Here is a 16,737-nt window from a genome sequence, read left to right as displayed (position 1 = left end):
GGCCCCATCAGAAGCTACGCTACGCAAACACTTTTCACGTGCCTTTCCTCTTTGAAATAGATCTGAGCTCTTCCTAGAAGACTAAAATACAACTGGGGGAGAATGCATCTTTAAAATCTCAACAAACAGGCAACAGAACAGTTTTGATCCAGGTTGTTACACAAAATAAAATCTGACTGTAGGAAACCGCAAGAGATTTAACTGAAATTTGCTTAAGCCAGGTGTCAGACCACAATTATTTCAGCTTGCTCACAGGCTGCAATTCTGAGAAAGGAATGCAGAGGGAAGATCCAACAGCAATCAGATTCTACTAAATCACTAGATCTTAAATACTTTAAGAACTTCAGTGATTTTGTTTGATGTAACACCAGAGCAAATATTTCAGAATTAGAGGCCAAAGTCCGTTTTCGCACCCCGGTTTGCCCACGCGGTCAAACCCTGCGCTCACCTGCGAAACAGCGCACGCTTCATCTGGGTTCTCCAGCCGCAGCAGTGAGAACTCAATCAGGACTTTACAAGCAGCCGCCACTGATTGCAATTGGTTTCTTGGTACTGAAAAAAGCAGATGTTGGCGTCACTCAGGACAAGCTTTTAAATAATTCAGCGCAATACATTCTTAATGCTTTCAATAAAGCAGAACGCTCTGCAACACACGCACGTACACAGTCTATCACCCCTAACGCACAGATGCAATATAAATTCAGTCTCACTGAATGTCAATAAAGTGAGGATAATACCTTCTACCCAGACAAGGTAATTTAGATACAGATGTTGCTTCTCCCCAGCAATGTTATTTAATACTGACAGGAGCACTGAAGAACACAAAACAAGTTGACACAAAACCCTTTTTTGCTGAAATTGCCAAATTCTCTCAGCCAAAATAACATGAAATATTTTGAGTCACAATGTTTTGATCAACGTAGTAACATAACCGCCAAAGAACAACCTAAAAATCCTGAAAACAGATTTAAACGTTTAAGCAAAAATTATTTTCCATATAGGAAGTCAGGCCAATGAATAAGCAACCAAAAGTCAACGCTGTCCAGTATTTGGTGGCCAAATACCCTTATCGACAGGTTTCCCTTTCCACCAGCACTGACATTTGGGCAGTATAAAGCTACCAACACTCTGCCTTAATATCTGATTCAGCAAGGACTTGAGACAAATACCAAAAGGACTGCAGTTGTAGTTTATTTTTACTATATCCTGGCCATAACATGAGAGTAAGAGAAGCAAAGGAGGGGGAACACTTACTGAGCCCACACACGGTAGTGATGTAATGTGTAGAAAGTGCAACGAAGGAAGAGTAAAAAGGCTCATACTGTTTGTCGTGGTGTAGGATTTCAGATTCACTGCAATGGGAGAACAGGAGACATGTCAATTGCGTACAGCACAACAGCGGCACCGCAAAACACTCGGAATATGTTGTATCTATTAACAGACGTAAGACAAGATCGTTAAAATCATGTTATCTTTTCATATCAGAGTTCTGAGAGCAGAACCCTTGTGTCCCATGTCCTCAGGCCTGACTCCCCCAGCAGCCAACAGGCCAGGGCATCAAAATCCCTGCCCATGTAGGACATTTAAGGAAATAGCCCCATTACTGCAAACGTTTCTCCTTTGCAGCATGAAAAGGTCAGCCTCTTCTACAATCTCTCTCCAAGTCAGAGACTCATTAATCTTTAAGTTATTCTAAACTCAGCGGCCCATAAATTTTGGCCTGTTTGTTCTGCTAACGCCGGGCAGGGTTTGCCAGGAGCAGAGCCCAGGCATTCCCTTTCTGTCACGGCACCGAGTCAGCCGGCGTTTATGCAATTCTGCAAAACAGGAGGATCAAAATAGGTAATTGCACAATAATAACAAATACACAATGCAGTGTCTGCACCAAGCTGGAGAGTAAAGATTTTGGCAGGTAGCGAATGGCAGAGAAAAACGCGTCCGCTGTAATCAGCCTCGTGGGTTGAGACTTGCAACTTCAGAGATCTGCATCATTTTGCCCCATGCACAAATCAACGGACACACACAAAAATAATGCCGACTTAAACCAAAAGTAAAAAATGTAAAGCAAAATACGCATCAACACACTGAAAGTGAAGCCTCTAAGGTCTCTCGGTGAGGGTCACTGGCCATGGAGAACATCTATTTATGCCCACAAATGATATGTTAAATGCTGCTGCTGTGTCACACCACATCCCATCACACAGATACCTGAAGGTTTTTCCTGTGACAAAACCAAGGGATGCGAATACACGTCTGTCAAATGCTTAAATTAACTTATTTCACATATTCAGATGACAAAAACTTTCATTCAGTGATGTGAATGAATTACTTTGAAGAACAGATTATACAATTCAATGTCACCAGGCACTTTACCTCTCAAAAACCAGCCTTCCCCACAGCAGAGCTTATTGCTAGAGGGGAGCGATGAGCAGAAAGTGTCAGCCCATCATGGTACGTTTTACCCCACTAAATGATGATTTTTCACATCCAGTGACAGTCAACACTGCTGCAGAGTACGGCCAAACAAATCCCCATATACCCTTCACCCACCCACACGCAGTGGTAGAATTTACACCCAGTCCCCTTTTTCTATCCTAAGTCACCATTTCCAGTCACAAAGGGAGATGTGGCTCAAACTAAAGAAACTGAAGAATACACCATTTCTTCCGGAAAAATGAGCAGAAAGATTCAACAGCCCTGTAGTTCTGATTTCCTAGTTCTGAGGGGGCTTTTTTATTCAATCTACCTGCCAAGTTGAAATAGCAAAGTAGCCATTAAGAAGCGAGAGGCTTTGCTGAAGATATTCAGCAGTGTAACACGACTGAGATTCAACCTTGCTGTCTCCTGCCAGAAGAGCACAGACTAAATGTGCAAAAACATTCATGCTCTCTTATATCCAGACTCTAATTTTGCTCATCTACCTCTTTACGCTCAACGATAAATTAGCAGCAGGTGTATGCAACATAATTTGAGAGAACAATTTGGGCATAATAGAATACAGGAGAAATGGGGAGCTCCTCAATTATCGTTCTGCTGTACAGAACAAGACAATGTGTATGAGGCACAAGAACACAAAGGTGCAGAAACCACAACAAGATGGGGAATCTCATCTGGATTGGGCAATAAAAGGTTTGAGTTTTATGAAAACAAGTCGTGGACTTGTTAGGGTAGTGAAAAGCAGAAGGCACCTGTCAACTAATCACCAAGCCTTTGCAAATAAACAGAAATAAAAGATAACATCTTGATCCGTGATGTGCTAGAGTGTTATTTTGCATGTAAAGTGAGACTTAATAATAACTTTCGGCTACTGTATTGTGATTTATTGCTCCAATAACATTTGCTTCCCAGGGAAAACCACCACGCTACGGAAGAAGCAGTATCAAATATAACACTTCAGCCACCTCATTTCTCAGTTCTGCTTCCAAATCCTAAACACACCCAAAATAAGCCCTTTCTGGGCACAAGAGCAGCCTCTTTTGGAACAGGCAGAGCAGCAGGTGCAGGAGCTCTCACTGTGCTGAAAACCAGCTCCCTTGGCTGGCACAGCGTTTGTAAACTGTGTTCCCCTTCGCTTCTGCCTTTCCAAGTCAGCATTTCCAGAGCTTACAGCAAAAGAGAAGCCAGAGCCTATCAGTTCTTGAATACCCACGTTAATAGGGGAATTCCAGCAACCTGATGATTCAAAAATGAAATATAAGACTTGTCAGAAAAAGGAGTTTACTGATTTATTTTGAAAAGAATAATGTTAGTGATTTTGCTGTCATCGCACCATGTTTATTCACCAGGAAATCCAGGCACTTTGTGGATGGTGTCAACCAACAGTCTCACTACAACAGCTCACAACCATCTTCTAAAAATAAGTTGAACAGATAAAATATTTTAGATTAGTAATCTAAAGATAGATTCCTTGTTCAGAATAGAAGAGCGTGGCTCCAAACATGAACAAACTGTGGTTTTTTTGCCATGATTTACCACATCATATCAAGGCACAAAATAAAAGATACCGTCCTGCAAGACTCCTTGCGCTCACACTGAATCCTGTCCCCCATCAGGCACAAAACTAACTCAGGCCTCAGGTTAGTGCTACGTAAAGGCAACAAACTGCTGGCTCAAGCAGAAAACGGAACCGTCGCCCTCGCTAATGGAGTAAAGAGACCTTTCCCAAAAGTCAGGTGCGATCACTTAAGCATTTCTGTGATACAGTTCTGCCCAAACACTCCACCAGGGAGCTTTAGGCACAGCAACGGCACCGCAAGGAAAAGCAAACCTGAAATGGCTCCTAAAAGAAAGATCAGCTTAAGAACCACCCATATCACATAAATATTGAGTAGCCACAGGTGCCAAGGTGAACCACTACTACATGTATGTAAGCACAGAACGTTAGTTCAAAGCATCTGTTCTCTGGACACACAGCCATTATATATTAAATACCACATGGCTTTATTTTGATATCTTCCTTAGCACAGCATTTACTTTTTGTTTCTTGACAACTTATAGTGGTTGAGGTTTTTACCTCTGTAACGGAGCATAACGTTATGGCATGTTTTAAATAACGTAATAAGGCACAAGTTGAATTTTAGCAGCTCCGGTGAGCGCTCTCATGCTCTGAGTCCAACCTTCCTGGTTCAGAAAAGGCAGACCTGACTCGCTTTGGTTCTGTTCTCCTTGAAACACGAGCAGTGTTGCACTGGTAGAAACCCAAACAGGAGCGAGTGCCACGCAGTGACCCCGCCATGAGTCTGTCCCCAGAGGGAACGGGCCAGGTGAGGTGTGTGAGCAGCATAATGTGCTTCAACAGGAACAAAAACCGCAAGAATCGTCCCGAAGCCTCTCCGGGGAGTAACTGTCAATGGTGCTCCTGCCGTGGCCGAGCGGCCAACGCCAACAGCCGCGTGTCTGCGCCCCCAACGCCGCTCACCAGGCGCCAAGGGACCCGAACCCCCGGGAGGAGCCCGGGCCTGAGGAGCCCCCGGGGGCGCCGGTTTCCCCGCAGCCCCAGCGCTGCCCACCGGCGCGGCCCCAGCGCTGAGCGGACACGCTCCTCAGCCCGACACCGGCCCCTCACAGCGCGAACCCCGCCCTGAGGTAAAGACCCTGAGGGGAGCGGGGGGAAGGCGGCAGCGCCCAGGCCGCCGCCCCCAGGTGAGCCCTCACCTCTCGATAACCGAGGCGAGCAGCTGCGGGAGCTCCTTCATCTCGAAGGCCGAGTAGGAGGCGGAGAGCAGCGGCCGCACGGCCACGTCCCAGCCCGGCTCCGCCGCGGCCCCCGCGCCGCCCGCCGCCATCTTGCCGCTGCGCTGGGCCAGGGGGCGCCGCGGCGGCGGGACGGGGGGCCCGGACACACAGGAAGTGACGCACCGCCCACGCGCGCAGCGCGCCTCCCGATTGGAGAAGAAGGGCCCGGCCCAAGCGCGTGCGCAGTACATGAGTCAGCAAGTTTGCGGGCGGCGCACGCGCAGTGCGGAGGGGCGGCGCATGCGCGGAGGCGCCAAATCAACCCCCAGAGGTATAAAATGGGTTCGCGCTCCTCAGGTTTTATTGAGGGGACGGGCGGGAATGGGGCTCTGGGGGCCGAGCTCCATCGCGACAACTTACACTCGCATACAAAGAGTTAAAATCATTATCGGGAAACGCGCTGGGAAGGTCTTTGCTCCTCAGCCCCCGTGTTGGACAATAATGTAAAAATAATTGAGAAGGAGCCACCATTATCATAACAATAAATAAAGAACACGGAGATGCTTGACACTTAAATCCCTCCTGCAGCCCAGCAACTTCATTAATTGGCCCCCAACATCCGCCCCATTTCGAACCTTTTTCCTGACAAATCCCCCTCATTCTGGTCCTCTCAGTCCTCGCACACGGGAGCTTCACTAACATTAGATTTTAGGGCTTTAAGGGAGGTTTGGAAGAGTTCCACTTGAGTCACGAACAGAGCGGTGTCTCTTTCCCATCTCCCATTTCTCCTCAGCGGGAGACGCGGATCGTTTTGTTGCGTTAGCAGCTTTTCTTCCAGCCAAAATGGAACAGAGATGTTTGCGTCCATCGGCCACACGAGCTGGAGTTTCGGGGGGGGGCAGATCCTCAGCCGGCCCCGGCGCTACCGCCAGGCTCGGTTCAGCAGCTTCACCTGCGCCAGCCTTTTTGTGATCATCGTCGCAAAAACCAGCCCGAAGAGGACGCTGCTTATCAAGACGTAGTCGTAGTCGTCCTTCAGGACGTCAAACTGCTTCGACGGGTACACGCGGGTCTGGTAGATGTCCAGGCCGTACGCGACAACCTGAGGAGACAAGATCTGATGACAACCTGATGCATAAAACATCAATAAATTGACCCGGGTCTATAAGTTCTGATCAAAATAAATGTTTAAATGGTGAGGAGCTAAATAAGAATTTATAGATCTCCTCGCCACAGGTTATAGTATCATCCTGTTCTATCCACAAATTCCACGGCCCCACGTTGGGTCCTCAGCCCTGCGCTCACCAAACACGTGGACTCCAGGCCGGAGGGGGCTGTGTAAATCCCCCTCATTCGGGATATGGTTTGGTTGTAGTTGATAAACCTCTCGGCATGGATCTGCACGTCGGGGGAGTACGGGATCAGGTTCTCTTCTCTGAAAGGCATTTAAAGAGAAATCAGGACGCAGGCAAACAGCACATGGAGGACAATGCGTTTTTACTAGTCTGATCATCACAAGTTGACCTAAACACGGCAAATTTAGCAGCTTTTCTGCTGCAAGATGAAAATCAAACACACCAGCTGGGTCAGACCACACAGCAGCAGCCTCCTCTTCGGCTTCTCAGCTTCGCAAATTAAGTGTCATTATAAAAACTTCATTTATTCTGATTGCTACTGCTTGGATTACGGACAACAGGCTGGTTTTGCTAACGATAAGACCTGCTGCAATACGGCCACATTTATTCCATCATCACAGCCAGGGAACAAAGCAGCCTCGCGGAATTTCATGCAAGAATCGCCCTCAATCTGTCCAAGACGAGTTGTTCTCCTTCACACTATTATGTATTATACGCAAAATCGGTTATCGCGTGTTCCTCACCTGCTTTGTTCCGTAGGGATCTCCGGGCGGCGAGGATCCAGCAGAGCCTTTGGAAGAGACAGGATGGCCCCGGAGGGAAGCCCAACTGTGCATTGAAAGAAAAATGTCTTAAAACCAGCCCTTTCTGTCAGCATTTTCTAACAGTGAACAGAAACACTCTCTCAGTGCTTCTCCTTACACTTGCCAGGAGCCCCTGGCAGCCCACAGGCAGGATTTTCGGCAGCAAACTGCATTTTGCTTGGTTTTTGCGCAAAACCTGGCTTGTGCAGGTGGCGTAAATGCATTCAGAGCGGAGCAGGACGTACTTACCGAGCAGGTGGCGGCTGGTGATGCCCCGCTCGGTGATGGTGGCTTCCATGGCGCTGATAGCAGAGGGGAAGATGTACGATTGCTGGAGGACCTGGGGTAAAATGGGGCGGTCGAGGGAGCTGAAGGCTGTGGCGTTGTACTGCTCCGTCCCCTCGTACAGCTCCAGCACGGTGAACTCGTTCCGACGCGCCTTCGTGTTCCAGTACTGGTACTGAAATCAGAGAAGATTTTAGGAATTTTTAAGGAATAGGAGGCAGGAAATCACAGAGAATGGTCAGAAAGTCTTTTCCACGCAGGTTCAGCTACGGCCCCTCCCTCCCAAATGTTAAAAACAAGGTAAGAACAATTTCTTACCACCACCCAGTTCTCTGAATGGACAATGTGGACGGGTCCCTTCGCTTTCTTCTGCACCGACGAGTGGATGATCCTGCCCGTGACTCCATCCATCAGATATATTCCGATGAAAGTGCGCTCGTGGTGCGTGTCGGTGCTCTCCGTCACCACAGCAAGCAGGTTTGGATTCAAGGACTGCAGGAAAAGCAACAAACCAAACAAGACCCCCACTTCAGTGCCACAGGCATCTGCGTTTCATCTGGGACTAGGTGTAAAATAAACCAAGTATCTTCTTAGCCAAGATCACTTGAAGAAATCAAGCAGCTATTTCACCATCATCAGATGTCTGACTGACTTAATTGCTGCAGGAAAACATTTTATAAAAGACATCTCCACCAAAATCAGCATCTTCTGCAGCAGGTTGTGGACACAGACAATAAAAACGGCACTGCGAGGCAGTGAATCACAATGTAGCGCCTGGAAACTGCGTTGAGATCTCCCCGTGAGATAACACATCAACAAAATGCAACAAGAAGTTCCGAGGGCACCTTATAGAGGACGCTGCGGTCTCCCATCACACGGCCCTGCGAGTGCACGTGCTCGTTCGACCTCTTCCCTTTCACGCTCACGATCCTCTGTACTTCGGTGGGTATCACCACCTCCCAGCTCTCCTCTGTTGTCAGGTCCTGGATGAAGAAAGCACAATGTAGGTTTTGTCCTCAAAAAGACACCGTCTCCACCAATAGGACAAAGGGAGCTCTCCCTGCTTTTGAATTTTAAAGGTTTCTTAGGCACGTTTTGAGGCTGAAATGTTTCTATCCCGAGCAAAACACCATAAACCAAATGAGATCAATCAACTGATATCCAGAGGACATTTAGGAAGGTGACATCACTTAGATTGTAATGCAGCTTCTGTACCTTTTTCAGTCTGAATCCAGAGAGTTTTCCCTGCTCGGCATCCACCAGATAAAAAAAGATAGAATGGGCTATTTCTTCTAACTGGCGAAGCACATTTTTAGTTGCTGGGAAAGCTGTAACCTGGGCAAGAAGAATCAAAACACATGTTCAAAACCAACTGACACACACAAAACTACGAAACAACACAGAAAGATTATTTCAAACACATTTATCAGGATGAGGTCTAAATTACCAGAATAACCTCATAGTTTTGTATGAAATGTGACTCAATGGCATTTTTTAATCAGAACATGAAGAAAACTGCCTCCGGGCAAAGCAATTTACCTTGTACTCGTCATCGATCAAGAGCAGTACTTTGGCGTAGTCTTGATCCATAATGGGCAGAAGCAAAGTCTGAAGAATTGGGCGCTTCAAAACAGGGGGAGCTACTTGACTTCTCTTTCCAAAGATGGGGTTAAACACATACAGAAAGCTCATTTTCGTTTCCTGAAACACAAACAAGACGCAAAACTTGTTCTCAGGCACACAAAAGAGCTGGTTTTCTACCTGCTGGCATCAACTATTCATAGCTCGGATTCAACTATTCACTCTCCTCCTGTCCCCACATCAGTGACTACCGCACAATATCCAGAAAGATACTTTCTCCTTCCTTTTTAAAGGGCAGATTTCGACACTCAGCAGGTTCAACGGAGGGACAGAGGGACTCACCTTGTCCTTAACGAGCAAGGTGCACTGCGGAGGGTGCGGGAAGTGGGCTGTTGTTCTTTGGACCATCAGCTTAAAGGAGGAGCCGGGTCTCACGTTCCTGAGATATTGTTTCCACAGGATGGTGCCAGAGCTGCTCTCAATACCAAAAAGCTGAGCGGAGAAAAACACAGTAAAGCCAAAGTTTAGAACAACACATCTCTCACATTCAAGCACTGCAACTTTCTTTGGGATATGACAAAGATAGAAGAGTCTTAGTCCCTTTCTAAAACTACCACGACATTCTATTAAAGCCTGGCTAAAAACAGGTGGGAATTCAGAGCTGAGACTCTTCGCTACAGTCTAGAAACCGAATTCCTACTCCGGTGTCCTCACCTTTCCCGAAGCGGTGACCATCACCATCATTTTCTGGAGGTTGAATTCATCTCTGGCCAAATTGTCAATGTTAATCTCATTCTTAATCTGGCTCCGGGGTTTCCGGGCATCATAGAACATCTTCCAAAGATGAGCGGTCCAGGCTTGCAGCAGGATAAGTTGGGAAGACAACCGCTTCAGAAACATCCCCAGCAAACCATCTGCAAACAGACCAACAGTGAGAACGAGAGGGGGGAAAAAAAAGGTTATGTCCCACTCTGTAATTAAAATTATGGTCTTGACCATGCGTTAACCCGTGATAATTCATTGCCTCTGCCTCCCACTCCAGAATAGGAGAGTTATAGTTATCGTTTTTATGATATTTATCGGCCTTTTCCCACTTCACACGGGCATAGCTCATTGCAAAATATTATCTTAGCAACTTCAAGCAAAGCTCCTTGCAGAGAACATCATCTTGTCCTCACGGGTGCACTCACAGCAAGTCCCACCTAAAGCTTCCCCACCCATAAGGTCCATTTTTCCCTCTGCACTCCTTACTCAGAGCAAGAGAAGCTCTCAAAGGAAAAAACACCTAATTCTGTCCAATTAGGGTTTATATTTAGTATCTTGAAATAAGCAAAAAACCAGATTTTTACTGTATTTCACCACTGAGGAAAGCAAGCAGAGAAGAGAGCAAGTTCGACAACACAGCATGCAGAGGTTACCTTGAATGGCTGCATCCAGGACAGCGAGAAAACACAAAACAAAGCAAAACCAAAAGCTATTATTGCAAACGACTCCTCCAGAAAGGGTCAAAGGGAAATGTTTAGGAGAGATGGCCAAAAAAATCTCTCCTATGGCTGCTGTTCTTTTAATATAACCATGTAATACACTTTGTGTCATTTGCATTTGGCATTGGACTTCAAAACGGGTTTCTCTCTGCTCATTTTAATCGCCATCAGTAGAAATTTGAATCATAACTCTCAGCTCTGAGGCAAATTAAAACAATAAATACATTTTTTCAGGAAGTAAATTAAAAACCCTCACATGCCTAAGGGTAATTCTATTAAGTCTACGATTTACCTGCTTTCTTTCCAAATTCTCCCTCCAGCTCGGCCTGTGCCCCTGTCAGAGGCAGATCCACCATCTCCAAGCTGACCACTTCTGCCAGGGACTCCTCTCTGCTCCACACCACTTTTCCTGGGAAGAAAAACGAGTACAATATTGGAAAATCAACACTTAATATCTGGGAAGAGACTTCAGGCGGAAAAATCATCACTCAGTATAGAAACATCTTCCAGTGGGCCCTTCGAATGCAACTCACTGTTCTTAATGCATTGCAAATTACTGTGTATCTGTCTAATGTAACGTGATCAGCTATTTCAAAAAAGACAAGTATTTTATGCAACTGGAGCCACTGTTGAAAAATAACCCACAAGAACTGTAAAGCAATCTGATGTTTTAAAAGGGTTGCAGTCATTAAGTCTATTTAAAACAAGAGAACAGTGTGAACACCTGGGTGCCTTTGAAACCCTAGAAAATTCACGGCACTGAGATGGGCTCTCAACCTTTTCTGCAAATTAAAAGGTTTGAGGATCTTTTCTGAAGAAATTTTGAGGAAGATTAGACTCTCACCCTATAAAAAGAGTTCTGAAATCTGCACAAACCCCATGAAACTCAAAGGCTCTGTCCATGTCAAGAACACTGCAGGAACATTTTCTCAGATGATATGTCTGGTGAAGGTGAATATTTGATGGGATTTAGCTCAGGACAGTTATATATAATCACTTGAGACATGGAGTTTTCTTCTTGTCCTACAGTGCCACGGTGTGCGCTGGTAAAAACGGAGTAGTTGAGCTGTTTCCCGGTTACCTGGCTGCTGGAGGAACATCAGCATGTGGTCTTCTGTTTGCACCAAGGCTCGGTAGCCCACGGAGTCATCCTTCTTCAGGAAAACTTGGATGTACAGCTGGAAAAATGAGCAAATAAACAGCGAGGTCAATGATTGCTTCATCTCCTTGGAGAAAACAGAACTATGGGGTGAAACAAGAGCAAACGGCGTCCGTGGAATGTCCAAAGGGCTCTACCAGTCCTGCCGAATTGGGGTAGGGAGAGCACTGCAATCTGATAAACCACGGGACTGAAATAATCCCTCCCTGCTCACCTGCTGCGGTTTGGCACCGCTCTGCTCCAGGGTGAAGGTAATCGTGGTGTCCAACAACCTCTGGCCAGTTTCAACCAGGTAGAGATTAATATTGTAGGTTTGATTGGAACAGGTTAAGGATTCCTACAACAACGAGTAAAAAATAGCCGAGTTAAACACACACGCCACAGCACAATCGGCAGAAGGGTTTAATATTCAGCAATAATTGTGGCTTCCAGTTTATTTTTAGGTGATATATATAGAGCTGCTACAAAGCTGGTGTGACACCTTTTTTATTCTGTTCCTGCATGCAAAGGAATAAAATGGACTGTTGAGAAGTTCTATGGTTCTGGGGAACAAGTGCACTTGATACCTGTTTAGGGGGCTCCTCCAGAGCACCTGCAGCATGAAGGCCATCGGAACTCACAGATTTCTGAAACGAGGATGCAAAGAGAGAACGTGGCTGCAGACCCCCATGAAAGTGTAGAAAACAAGAGGTTTTTGAGTGCCTGACAAATCTCAGTTCGACCCTGAGAACAGGCAGAAAACAGCTGTGTTGTTTCTGACAAAAATGAAACTTTGCTAAGTTAGTTATCTCTAAACTGAAATCCTCGCTAGATCAGTAAAGCCCATTCCTAGTTACACACCCACCTTACGCAAGGCTGAAACACGCTGCATGCAGGACAGCGCACTCCACCAAGGCGCAGACAGCCTTAGCTGGATGTAATCAAGACCTAATTGCATTTCCAGTGTCTTTGTATGTCTAAAAAGCTGATTAAATCTTCCTTAAATGACTACCCAACCCTGGGCCTTCCACACTTGTGGAATGTACCCCACTGCTGGTTCCACAGGAGAAGCACATTGTACTCACCAGTTCACTCCTGCAGGTCAGGACAGCAGCCACAGTTTTCTCCCCAGTTGTTGCAAAACTCACCAGAGCTGCCTGAAAAGAAAAAGAAAATTGCAGGAAAACGTAAAACAAAAAAGAAAAACCCCAGACCCCCCAAAAACCTGCCTGTGCAGCTAATTAAGCCACACAGGAATGAAAACACATGATCTTTCACAGCTGAATTTGAACTACTTTATCCAGTGTTACTGAGGTTTTTAAGGCTTGTTTGCTTTTCAAAACCTCTCAGCTGGCCTAACCAAAGTATTTGGGCACCACTGAGACCTACACTTCTCTGTCTACCTGAAAAACCAGAACTACCCCAACGCTGACAGTTGTGGGCAACAAAACACACCTACCCTGACACCTGGAAATACTTCAGCAGCCAGTGTAAATGAAATCAAACACCTTTCAAGCGTTGCAGCCAAGAGTACATAGAAATGAGAAGCTCAGCGGCATGTTCAGAATGCTTGCTACGGGTTTTCTTTTTATTTTAAAGAATTTAAAGCTGTACTTGGGTCTCTTGCTCGAGTACAATTCTCTCAGTTACCTGCTGGAAGTCCCGAAGGTGGCTGAGCAGCCCGTGTTTGTACTGCAGCAGCGAGAAGTGGCTCGGAGCCAGCTGCAGGAAGAACTGCGTCCGGGAAGCAGCGACTGCGTTGGGCTGAGTGGCCAATATCCTGGGCTGGAAGCCATCGGCAAACTCCAGCTCAAGCGACTGCGAAAGGGAAACAAGTATATGCGTTTGTGAAAACTTTCTCTTCGCTGGAACGAATACCTTCCTTTACCAGCAGCTTTATGAAGAGGTTCTACACGTCATGATAACGATACAGCACAAGCAAAGAGAACTAGGATCTCACGGGAGCAAACTCTGGAATTCCTTCTGGAATCAATCCAGAAGGAATGATTAGACAGACAAACCACACAGTTTTCTCTCTCCACTCCCTCAATTTATAGCCCGTGCTCCGCCCCACACCTCTTGAATCATTCTGTGGTTTACTAACAGAACCAGGCTCTAAAACAGCTGGACCATGAATTAGGTACAACGTTCTTTTGGCACTTCCCACCTGCAGCGGGATCTGCTTCATCTCCTGCTCCGTCTCCAAGGCGCAAACGTAGAGTGACTGAGTGTCCCTGTCCACGCACACCAGCACCGCGTCCCCCACCACGCCGCACGTGCCGGTTAAGCTTTTCAACCACGGGGCTGCTACTCGGATCTGCCAAGAAAGACATAAGCAGAGATTAAGTTGTCAATAAACCAAAATCTTCAAAGAACCAACCTAGACACAACCAAGAGTTTAAGTCAGAATTACTTTTACCCATGACCCTGGGAGAAACTGTCGACGTGAGGTTTCCCAGGAAGGTTTTGACTAAGAGCTGCGTGTCTAATTCAGTTTTGATTTCAGGGCAATCAGCAGTGAAATGCATTTATCGGTCTGTAGGCAACGCCGCAGTGAAAGGGAAGTTTATCTGTACTACAACACCAGTTCATTACTCCGCACACCACAGTTAGAAATGGATTTGTTACCATCAAATTCAACATTTTGGATCTGTAATCAAGCGCTACCTGTTTTGTAATTTCTCCGTCTTCTACGCTGAATGTTAAAATGTTCAAGTGGCTCTGGGGAACGACTCCAAGCACGTGGATCACTCCAGCCCCATGGGAATACAACAACTGGTACTGAGTGCTCTCACTGCAAGAGAAGCAGCGACCATGACGCATCATCTCCTCATGTTACCGTTTTCTAAAGCATAACACAAGCACAGCATCCTTTCCTCTCCAAGGCAATGAGTTCTCTGTCAGAAGTTTGCATTTTTACTTAAAATATGGCTTTTTACCTCTCTGGTAAGTGTTCCACCCATTTCTGGTGCCCGTTGGAGAGGTAGTGAAGGGAGACGGCCGCCTTCTTCAGCACGGCCACGTATTTCACCGCATCCTGGAGCCCCACCAAACACGCCGCCTGGAAACTACGCACAGGTCAGAAACAATAAATTAGAAAACTATTTTCTTCTAGGAAAAAAAAGAAAACACCACAACAAAACCACACCACTCTATTTGAAGGCTTTCTTCAAATACTTCATATCAGTCTTGAAGGACAATTTATAGCCCACTTTATCGATCCTTGCTGATCTCAATAGAAAGCATCAGGGTGGAATCCAAACACTCCAAACCAGACGCGTGTTTAACATGTTGTGTATTTGAAGAGAAAAATCTATCTATGGAAAAATAGTCTCTCTTCCTCTTACTGGTTTGCTAAGAAATAGAAGCTGCACTAGATTTAACTGCAAGGTTCAGGCATTCCTAAAGAATTCAGCCAAATGTTATTGCAATAACCTTACAACTAAATAATTTTTCTCTATAATATGAGTCCAAACAAGGTCAACAAGCCCTTTTTTCCTTCCTAGAACAGGATTACAAAGGGAAAGAGACAGCTCAAACACAAAGCCTACCTGCCCGTGTCCAGGGACGTCTCCCAGTTCAACCCACCGATGTTGGTCTCCCAGGAGCGCAGAATGCGGCCAGCATTGGACACCGTGATGGCATCTGCCCAGAAAATTAAGAAAAAGAGATGAAGGCAGAACTTGTCACCCACCACAGATCAACAAGGCGATGAGCTCCAGCAAGTTCAACTTGTGGTCTAACACGTGACTGAGATCCCACATTGAAGGCCGAGTTTTAAGCCCAGCCCAGCACCCGGACGTTGTCCTTACCCTGCCCGTGGATCAGCATCGCATCGATCGCTCCCTCAGGGGTCCCCTTGTCCACATGGCGCCACACTGAAGCAAACAAGAGTTAAGTGAGAACAAGACTTGCTACCCCAAGGCCATTTCTCTGTTATTATTTTTAAATTTAGGCTCTTTATGGCAATAAGTTTATGCAGAGAACAACCTGCCTGCCGTAGGAAACAGATTTCAAAACGCCAGCTAAATCTTCTTTGACAAAGCAGCATCACCAGCATTACTTTACCAGCATGAAAACACAGTGCAACTTAATTAACATGTCAGCCCCAGCAAAACAGGCACATTCCCCGCCACAAAATGCCACTTCACTCACGGATTTCACCGCTCCTGGAGTTCAGGGCGGCCACAACGTTCTTCTCAGTGGCCACAATGAGCTTCTTCGAACCCTGCGAGGCTTCCAAGGAAGCAAACTTGAGCTTCCCTACGTATTGCTGCCTCCTGCAAGGGGAAACGTGGGTGAGACAGAATCCCAGAGTGTCAGGGGTTGAAGGGCCCTGGAAAGCTCATCCAGTGCAATCCCCCCATGGAGCAGGAACACCCAGATGAGGTTACACAGGAAGGTGTCCAGGCAGGTTGGAATGTCTGCACAGAAGGAGACTCCACAACCCCCCTGGGCAGCCTGGGCCAGGCTCTGACACCCTCATCCCCAACAAGTTTCTTCTCATATTTAAGTGGAACCTCTTGTGTTCCAGTTTGCACCCATTGCCCCTTGTCCTATCACTGGTTGTCGCCGAGAAGAGCCTGGCTCCATCCTCCTGACACTCCCCATTTATCTATCTGTAAACATGAATGAGTCCCCCCTCACTGTCCTCTTGTCCAGCTCCAGAGCCCCAGCTCCCTCAGCCTTTCCTCACACGGGAGATGCTCCACTCCCTGCAGCATCTTGGTGGCTGCGCTGGACTCTCTCCAGCAGTTCCCTGTCCTGCTGGAACTGAGGGGCCACAGCTGGACACAAGGTTCCAGCCGGGACAAGGCGGCGCCTCACTGAGGGGAGAGGCCGGGCGGCAGTAGGCAGCAAGTCAGGCCCAGGGCCTGCCTGCGGGAGGAGGACCCCGGCGCGGTGTGACCCCGCAGCTTTCCCGCAGCACTCACCAGTCGAACTTGCCCACTTGATCCTCATACACAGCGGCCACCAGCGGCAGCAGCAGCAGCGCCCACAGCGCGGCCGCCATGACAGAGCCGAGGGGGCCTTAGCGCCGCCGGGCCGCCCTCAACGCCGCCTGCGCGAAAAACACACGTGAGGACTGTTGTGCGGACGCAGGCACCGCGCAGGACAGCCCGGCGGCGTTCCCA

General features: G+C 47.0%; 2 protein-coding genes across 3 annotated transcripts in view; both read right to left on the bottom strand.

Moving 5' to 3' along the window:
• The window catches only part of UBR4 (ubiquitin protein ligase E3 component n-recognin 4), a 76,551-nt gene extending 71,219 nt beyond the window's left edge, over window positions 1-5,332 (bottom strand). Inside the window, exons 1-3 of the mRNA XM_080358825.1 lie at window positions 5,155-5,332; window positions 1,255-1,352; window positions 449-552 (exon numbers count right to left, since the gene is read on the bottom strand). Coding sequence (XP_080214951.1) covers window positions 449-552; window positions 1,255-1,352; window positions 5,155-5,285 — 333 coding nt within the window. The 5' untranslated portion in view covers window positions 5,286-5,332. The remainder of the gene's footprint in view (window positions 1-448; window positions 553-1,254; window positions 1,353-5,154) is intronic.
• On the bottom strand, window positions 1,255-16,628 carry EMC1 (ER membrane protein complex subunit 1). 2 transcript variants are annotated; one of them, XR_013923269.1, is made up of 24 exons: window positions 16,537-16,628; window positions 15,758-15,882; window positions 15,415-15,480; window positions 15,154-15,247; window positions 14,542-14,670; window positions 14,270-14,396; window positions 13,770-13,919; window positions 13,253-13,420; window positions 12,688-12,759; window positions 12,190-12,249; window positions 11,838-11,960; window positions 11,546-11,642; window positions 10,757-10,873; window positions 9,695-9,894; window positions 9,323-9,472; window positions 8,939-9,100; window positions 8,615-8,734; window positions 8,245-8,382; window positions 7,718-7,891; window positions 7,364-7,574; window positions 7,055-7,139; window positions 6,481-6,610; window positions 5,811-6,277; window positions 1,255-1,352 (listed from the first exon to the last, which is right to left on the bottom strand). XR_013923269.1 is itself a non-coding variant. In XM_080358826.1 (23 exons), the coding sequence occupies exons 1-23, from the start codon at window positions 16,614-16,616 to the stop codon at window positions 6,098-6,100; spliced, it is 2,958 nt and encodes a 985-aa protein (XP_080214952.1). In that variant the 5' UTR covers window positions 16,617-16,628; the 3' UTR covers window positions 5,508-6,097. The 2 variants fall into 2 exon arrangements, 1 of the variants encoding a protein (XP_080214952.1); XM_080358826.1 differs by lacking the exon at window positions 1,255-1,352 and having other exon boundaries at window positions 5,508-6,277.
• Between the last annotated feature and the right edge of the window lie 109 nt (window positions 16,629-16,737).

The sequence above is a fragment of the Nesoenas mayeri genome, assembly GCF_963082525.1.
Source record: "Nesoenas mayeri genome assembly, chromosome: 24".
NCBI classification, from domain to species: domain Eukaryota; kingdom Metazoa; phylum Chordata; class Aves; order Columbiformes; family Columbidae; genus Nesoenas; species Nesoenas mayeri.
The sequence above is the reverse complement of the archived record's forward strand: the minus strand, read 5'-3'. Positions and strand labels throughout refer to the sequence as shown.